We start from the raw sequence: 8,427 nt of genomic DNA on the forward strand, positions 1-8,427 counted from the left end.
TGTTGGCCGTTGGTCCAGGGTTTTATGACCGGTGTGGTCAAGAATGTGTGGCTGATGTGCCAGGATTGGGTGGCCGGTAGTGCTGGAGTCCCAGAAAGGAGAGCTGCAGCAGATATGAGCCGGCAAGAGGCATGGTTGCCAGATACATAAGATTCACGAGAAGCCTTCTTGGCAGGATAAACTAATCATGGTGACGATGGTGGATGAAGTTCATTGGAGATGGACAGGGTTGCTAGATTCAAGGTTTTGGTAAGCTTGCTGGGGGGAAACAAGTCAAGTGGGTTAAGTTGACAGCTTGCAAGGCGTTTGATGTGGTGAATCGGAATTCGCGAACGTATGGTACTTGTTTGTTTTATTACGCTCGTATTGATGATTTGCTGTGGAGAACTGCCAAGCGGAAAAGCTGTTTCTGGAATAAGCTATCTTGTGGAAGTTTCCCTAAGAGGCAAGTTACAAGAGATTCTTGGACAAACAAGAAGGTTGATATTCAGGTGGCGGTGAGTCGATGTCGGCATACTTGATTATTAGTCTAGTAGAGCTGAGGACGTAACCAGAGGATTCGTTGAGCATGAGATTCTTTTGACCTATAACTTCACCGTGGGGAGCGTCGGTGTTGTAGGAGTAGAAGAAAGACGAGGTATGGGTTTACGAGTTTGTGGCGATGTTGTTCGGGTTGACTAACATGCCATCAGCGTTTATGAGGTTGATGAACAGCGTGTTTCAGGAGTTTCTAGACGTGTCTGTCATCATTTTCATCGACGATATCATGGGATTTGCTAAGAGTCCTGAAGAGCATGCAGTGCATTTGAGGGCAGTTCTGGAGAAACTCCGGGAGCAGAAGTTGTTTGCCATGTTGAGCAAGTGTAGTTTGTGGCAGCGTGAGATGGGTTTTATGGGTCACATTGTTTTTGCAGAGAGAGTTTCTGTAGATCCGGAGAAGATTCAGGCTATCAGGGATTGGCCAAGACTGCAAAATGCCACGGAGATTAGGAGTTTCCTTAGTTTGGCAGGTTACTACAGAAGCAGGAGATGAAGTCTCTAGTAGGAGAGATCAGTGCGTTAAGCTTGTGTGCGGTTTCTTGAGAACCGTTGGGTTTGGGGGCGGCTGATAGAGCGGATCTTCTGAGCAGGGTGCGTTTGGCTCAGGAGAAGGATTTGGGACTGGTGAATGCTTCTAAGAATGTTGATTCGGAGTATCAGGTCTCAGCTAATGGTTTTTTCTTGGGCACGGTCGGACTTGTGTGCCCAAGGATGAGGATTTAAGATAGGAGATCTTGAGAGAGGCTCATGCGAGCATGTTTTCTATTCATCCAGGAGCGACTAAGATGTACTGTGATCTCAAGAGGTACTATCATTGGGTCGGGATGAAGAAGGTTGTAGCTAGTTGGGTCGCAAGGTGCGACGTGTGTCGACTAGTGAAAGCTGAGCATCAGGTTCCGGGCGGGTTACTGAAGAGTCTACCCATTCCTGAATGGAAGTAGGATATGATCACTATGGATTTTGTGGTAGGATTGCCAGTGTCTCGGACCTTTGATGCTATTTGGGTCATTGTGGACCGGTTGACTAAGTCAGCACATTTTCTGGCCATTAAGAAGACTGATGGAGCAGCGGTCTTGGCTAAGAAGTATGTGAGAGAGATTCAGATTGCATGGGGTGCCAGCGAGCATTGTGTCGGATAGAGATTCTAAGTTCACTTCGGTGTGGTTGACAGCTTGTCCTATGGGAAGGTTGTTAAAAGGTGGGGACCAGGGTTCGAGGAACGCCTGGTACACCAATAACCTACTGTGGATTTGGATGGATAGTTCCATTTGCCCAGTGAGGGGTTAGGATCGATGCCCTGCATGGCCAGCTTGGAGTCTATTGGACGGCTAGCGGTGGGCTAGCAGGGTCCACGGACGGTCCGTTGGGGCAGCTAGCGGTGGGCTAGTGGGGTCCACGGGACGGGTTGTCAAATATAATAATATTTAAGATTCATAAATATAATTATTTTTTATTATTAATTCATAATATACAATCATACTAATTATTAATTAATTAATTTATGACATGTATAGTCATAATAATCATCCGCACCACCTTTTTTTTACCATTCACATATTTTATAGTGAACCGCAAATAATTTTTTTACCAACTAAATATCATTTTGTACCGCTTATTTTGTATAAACCGCACTTGTTCCGCAAATATATTTCTCACACATGAACTGCAATTGAACCATACCGCACTATAAAACTGTTTTTCCCGCATAGTCAATTACACTGTCACCATTTGGAGCCATAAAATAAAAAACACACATCACTTTCTTAACAAGTAACCACAACACAAACTCACGTACGATTTGCAGATTAAGAGTGATGGATTCACTCACACATTTCTTTTGTTTGCATCCCACTATAATCAAAGCTCTTAAGTCATAATGAGATACATCATATAGTCATATATCAATGTTGTGCAGACCAACATAATTGGCTCGGCTCAAAAGAAATTTGGGTTATAATTAGCAAATTTAAATGAATCATGCATCGAATTAGAAACATGTAACATTACAACTTTAATTAAACTTCAAACTAAAAGCACAATTTTTTTTTTCTGATAAACCCAATTGGCTGTCAGTAGAAATGCACCAAAGTGTTTCAGGGTGGACTTTTCCCCGAAAAAAAGACCACCTCATTGTCTATCCCGAATTTGGAATGCTTTCTGACTAATGCCAGAAAGTAGTTAGGCTGCATTCATTTTTTACTACCAAGTAAACCAACATGCCTTAGCCTAATTGATAGATTTCCCCAACAGATATTATTTTTGTTCCAAGGTGAATGGAACCTGGGTAGTTCCTTCCAAACTTTCTTCAATTCTTCCTTACCATCAGACCAAAAAGCTTTTAAAAAATCCAAAATGCAAAACAAGAGATTTCAATAGGGGGAAAAAACCTATTTTCTGTCAAATAGAAAGATGGTAAATTCATACAAACGTGAAAGTGGAAAAGAAACAGGTAAACAACCAAGGAAGTGGGGTGCCTACATCTCGGTAATCACATTGACTTCCTATTATTATTAAGCCATTTAGAAAAGAAATGTGCTTGGAAAGACTTGTACATGTTTTCATTAGAAGGTCATCACAAATTAGGGCAACAAGTAACGAAAAATCTCCCAATATAACTTGAACGATGTCTCTGTCTCTTCCAAACAATGATTCTTCTCTTCCCTCGTCCACAACTGCCCATTCAACATAAAATTTGCTTTACGGTTAAAAGGCACCAAAACTTAATTTTCTCTCATATTAATGTTTTTTTTTTTTGTCGTAAATTAATTATCATCTATTTCAAGAAATCGACATCCTTCACGTTATTAGCATGCTGAAAAGTAATTAATGCACATTTTAACCCAAAAAAAAAAAAAAATCACACTATTGTTATGTTCTATACCTCAGCAACTTTGTTCAATACTTGACTCACGTTCTGCAATAATTCCGAAAGCTGGCCGTCATATTTGTAGAACTCGAGTTCTTTATTGTTGAGTATCTTCTCAGACACCTGAAAAACTTGTAAACTTTTATAAAAAAAGTTCCAAGTGACTTTTTAGAGATTAAAGTTGTATTCTTTTATACCTTTGTTCCAATCATTCGACCACCGGCGCTATGTGCAAAGTTGATGTTGTAGAAGTGGCAGATTATTGCTGGATGATCCTTTTCTGCTATATTCTTTAAATACTTAGAATATGCTTTCCCAGGAACCATTGGCTCAGGAATCTCGTGACCTTGTTCCTTGAACCACTCCAAATCCCTTCTCAAATTCTCTGCCCTTTCTAATCCCGTGTTTTTGAGCTCGACATCTACACGAGAAAAAAAGGGCCAAATTTTGTGACAATGTTTACACGTAACAAACATACCTTTTGCATACTATAGTGTCTATTTTTAATGCATAACCATTTGCGTCATACACGCAAATGTAGTTTTATCTAAGAAAACTAAATTGACTGATATGTTAATACTTATACGTAAGTTAATACAAAACTTTGTTACGTACCATGTTAAAAAGGTCAAATTATTATACTAGTTGAATACCAAAAAGAATGTCTTTAACTAATAGAGATTCCGTGCACACCTAATTCTAATATTTAGGCGAAAGTTTGAATGATTTATTTACTTGTAGCGTGCAATAATTATTTCTAATTCTGTAATTCTAGACGAAAAATAAACAATTTTTATTCCTCAAAATGCGACACTTCAACATTTTTTAGTTTTCTTTCTCTGACTCCTCCGGCTCCTATATATTATTATATAGGGATAAGGTTTGTAATTCTGACCTAGCATAACCGTGATCCCTCGGAGATTATTTGAATACTGTTATATAAGTGCATATGATTCATGAAGAAGGAATTGACACTATGATTTGTCGGATTTTTTTTTTTGTGTGTAAATCAAGTCCAAAACATTTCTCAAAACTTTGTCTCCTAATAATTTTAACTTGCGGAGAAGATTATATTACAATGGAATCAGATCTAGTAGACTGAAATCATTTCAAGAAATTAGCTGTAAACCTCACCTAATTCATAACAAGAAATATATATAGAAAAGTAAGGATGAGAAACTCACAAGATGGGACATTAGATTCGTGAATAATCTCTTCAAGCGTGTCGAACACAAGCTTACTGTCCACCAGAAACTTCAAGTAGCCTTCGATTGTAAAATTCCATGTCGATACAGGACCATTGAACTCCTTTTTTCCTTCGTTTGCATGTTCTCTCGGGTGCATTTTCATTACCACGAACTTCATCTCCTGCACAAACCCCTTCGGTTCTCCAGGATACCTTTTCGTTGGCTTCTCCCCCGCTGCCTCCATAGCATTCTCCACCAAATTCCGATACTTGTTTGCTCTTCGGACAAGATGGCGACGAGGAGCGGCTTTTGTTAGGGGATACCTAACCGTCACAGTCTTAGCTCTCAGACTGACGTGGCTTTAACAATCGAGTCTGTTGGCATAAGCTTGAAGATAGCTTGAGGTGCAAGCTATACTAATCCTACCGAGTTATGGAATTAGGATTAATTCTATTTAGGAGTTATCTAAATATGTTAGTTTACCGGTTCAGAATAGGAAAGTTGTTAACTCTAGGGTTGAGCCATTGTTATAAATACCAAGAGAGCGTTTCATAGAGAGGTGCGCGTCTTAGGGTATTAGGAGAGATGCACACAAGGTGTGTGGCGTCGCCCCATCAATAAGATAGAGATCTTTTGATGGTATTGTTGAAGTTCTACTTCTAATCAATGAATTCTGGACTTGGTCCCGGAGATGTAGGTTATCCGAACCCGTTAACAAAGCTGTGTCTTCTTTACTATTATGTTCTTTCATACACGCACATGAACGTTATCGTACTTTGACATATAGATCTAGCCACATATATGTGCTTTATTTGGTATCAGAGCCTATAGAGAATTGTTCTCGTGATCCTGGATTTGCGGCTAGCAGAGAATGCATATGAGAAGGTAGAGTATTCATGAAGGGTCGGAATAAATCAGAAACTCTCAGGAAGGGTTGTTCTATCGGAGTTGTATGAAGAAAGAGCGCAACTTGTTTGATTGTTTCTATTATCGTCGTCAGGAAACGATTGAGAAGAACAGAGTTTTATTGACATGGGCATGATGAGAAAGGTGAAGTAGATGAGAATTACAGTGTTCATGAATGTGTTTAAGAGGAGAATGAAATTGTGAAGCAACAGATAGGAACAGAGACTCATGGGTTGTGTAATTTGAAGCAGTAGAAATCATTCGTGTTCTTGGGTTTTTTTTTTTTTTTTGATTGTTGGTGTTAGTCTGTCTGCTCTAAGACTTAGAAGATACAAGAGATTGGGTTTTTTTATGGCTGGCTTACTGAACCAAGAGCTATGTTTATGAAGAGAAGAAGATAGCATGGGCTTGGCTTTCTTTTGGGTTTCAATGGCTATCAAAATATTAAATCAACGATGGTGAAATTGGTGTTGACAAAGCCAATCCTCTACTCCACAACATCGACTTGGGATATAATTGAAAAATTAGAGATTTGAGTCTTCACTTCCAGCATCAATGGTGAATCAATGGTGATTCACAATGAGTAAAGAAAAAATAGAAACGTGTGAATTTGAGAATTTGTAATAAATCAATCATACATTAGTCTTCTTCTCTGCAGATCGAGTGTTTAGCTCATACGACTAGCAAAGTTTGTTTCCTCCTCTTGGTGTGTGGTTTCAATTGTGCTCGAGGAAGATGTTTGGTTGAGAGAAAGTAATGTTGGCATGTTTGATGTTGGGTTTATAGATCTGGACGCGTAAGTTCATGGAGATGATAGGGAGAGTTACGGCAAGAATTGTCATGGTTGATTGGAAGAAGCTGGAAGCTACATTTTGTGTTGAAGATAGATTTAACGGCGAGTATGGTTTTCTCCTTGGCATCTGAGATTGATCAAAGGAAGGATAGATTTAACGGCGAGTATGGTTTTCTCCTTGGCATCTGAGATTGATCAAAGGAAGGATAGATTTAACGGCGAGTATGGTTTTCTCCTTGGCATCTGAGATTGATCAAAGGAAGGATAGATTTAACGGCGAGTATGGTTTTCTCCTTGGCATCTGAGATTGATCAAAGGAAGGATAGATTTAACGGCGAGTATGGTTTTCTCCTTGGCATCTGAGATTGATCAAAGGAAGGATAGATTTAACGGCGAGTATGGTTTTCTCCTTGGCATCTGAGATTGATCAAAGGAAGGTTTTGAGAATCTCCATCTACGATGAGATTGAGGTTGAAGTCTCACTGAGATTGAGTTTTTTTTTTGCTGTTGCCGTTTTGACTTGAATGGAACCTTCACATTTACATGAACTCAATGGAAGAAGTGAATAAAGAATTTGGTAAAAGAGATATAACTCCTTCTTCAGGTAATGTGCTTAAGGTGTGAAGATGCAGAGGCTGTTTTTCTCGATCTCGATAGAATTGACGCAAGATTGAGAACTAAAATGACAACAATTGTGAAAACTTTTTGCTGATAAGAAGAAGTGTTGAGGCCTTGCCTTATTTGAGAAGCATTCTTGGATGTATGTTGATGTATGTGTCATGGCTTGGATGTTTTCTCTTATTGACACATACAATCAACAAGGGGGAGAAAAATATTGATACCAAGAGGCAAGAGCTTTGTAGAGGAGTTTCATAGAAAAATTCAAACCGAAAAGTTGAAAAGAATTATGTTCTTAATCATGCAGTCACCAATGGTTCTCGTTGTGAAAAAAAAAATGAGTCTATGAAATATAGTTCTTATAGGTGACCCTGGTATTTGTGGAAAAACTCAGAGAATTTAGGAGGAGGAAGAAATCATAAGTCAACATTGCGTGATGATTGAAAATGGCAAAGTTTTGGGAGCTATAGAGGATGATGTGATTCCTGCAAGGATCTTGGTGCTAAGCTATTTCATTCTGTGTGAAACAAGGAGATCAAAGATTGTGTGAGATTTGACTCTTCGACGATTTCATGCTGGATTTAATTGATGCTGAAACGTTTTAACAAAAGGGTATAAAGTCAAGTGAAACATATTGATTTTGCTTCTTCGATTTCTTTGGCTACAGACCTTTGATTTTCAGTTTGAAAGATGTTCTGAAAACGTGAGAATGAGATCTTTTTAGGGATATAAAGATCATCTACAGATTCTTTTTGGTTTGATGGGAAATTGCGCTCAATGTTGGCTGTTTCTAGGCTGCATTATTCCGGACCTGTTGTGGGGAATTGGCTTTATCTTTCAAACCGTAAACCCAAATCTTGATCCGTTTTTTCATGTGACTTCATAAGACTTCTGTTGATATTCCCACAAAATTTCATAATTTTCTGGGTTGTTTTGCTACTCCATTGTGCTCTGCATCAAAACTGATGAAAAAGGCATAATTTTAGTTGTCTCAAGAGAAGAAGTTGTAAAGAAATATCTTGAAGGCTAGATTGGAGAGCATAATTTCAGAAGAGAAGATGATCTTTTCGGTCTTGTAAACAGGTATGTGTGATTAAAAGGTTCATAAAGAAGATTGTGTGGTTGAAGAGATCAAAAAGAAATCAAGAAGAAAACTAGAGCTGGTGAAAAAAGGACAAGGAGATTTTATCTGCATCATCAAGGTTGAAGTATTTGATTATTTCGTTTTGGATGAAAAAGGAGAATTGAGGTTTCTCAAGAAAATTTCAGAAATTGTGATGGTGGAGCTAAGGAGAACAAAAGATATCGGGAATCGGATTTCTTGAGCAGAGTTTCTACAAGAAAGATAGTAGAATCTAGTTATGATTTTACAAAGTTTGAAAATCTCAGAAGGGGGAGAGCTCAATAAAGAGATAAAGAGGAGCTTGAAAATACCTGAGATTACAAAGAGTAATGGTGACAGAGGAAGCACCGGAGATGCAATGATTGATGGTCGAGTTTGCAATGATTCATGGTCG

General features: G+C 38.8%; 1 protein-coding gene across 1 annotated transcript; it reads right to left on the reverse strand.

Moving 5' to 3' along the window:
* LOC104787265 (heme oxygenase 4, chloroplastic-like) lies at positions 2,974-5,354 on the reverse strand. Its single transcript, XM_019245333.1, has 5 exons — positions 5,347-5,354; positions 4,591-4,952; positions 3,604-3,827; positions 3,422-3,529; positions 2,974-3,212 (listed from the first exon to the last, which is right to left on the reverse strand). The coding sequence occupies exons 1-5, from the start codon at positions 5,352-5,354 to the stop codon at positions 3,120-3,122; spliced, it is 795 nt and encodes a 264-aa protein (XP_019100878.1). The 3' UTR covers positions 2,974-3,119.

The sequence above is a fragment of the Camelina sativa genome, chromosome 5 (genome assembly GCF_000633955.1).
Source record: "Camelina sativa cultivar DH55 chromosome 5, Cs, whole genome shotgun sequence".
Lineage (NCBI taxonomy): Eukaryota > Viridiplantae > Streptophyta > Magnoliopsida > Brassicales > Brassicaceae > Camelina > Camelina sativa.

Bases quoted from the DNA above. Each gene is read 5' to 3' on its own strand.
- LOC104787265 (XM_019245333.1), bottom strand. The intron at 3,530-3,603 runs GTATAAAAGAAT...CAAGTTTTTCAG, and splicing joins GTCGAATGATTGGAACAAAG to GTGTCTGAGAAGATACTCAA. The intron at 3,213-3,421 runs GTATAGAACATA...TTGAATGGGCAG, and splicing joins TATTGAACAAAGTTGCTGAG to TTGTGGACGAGGGAAGAGAA.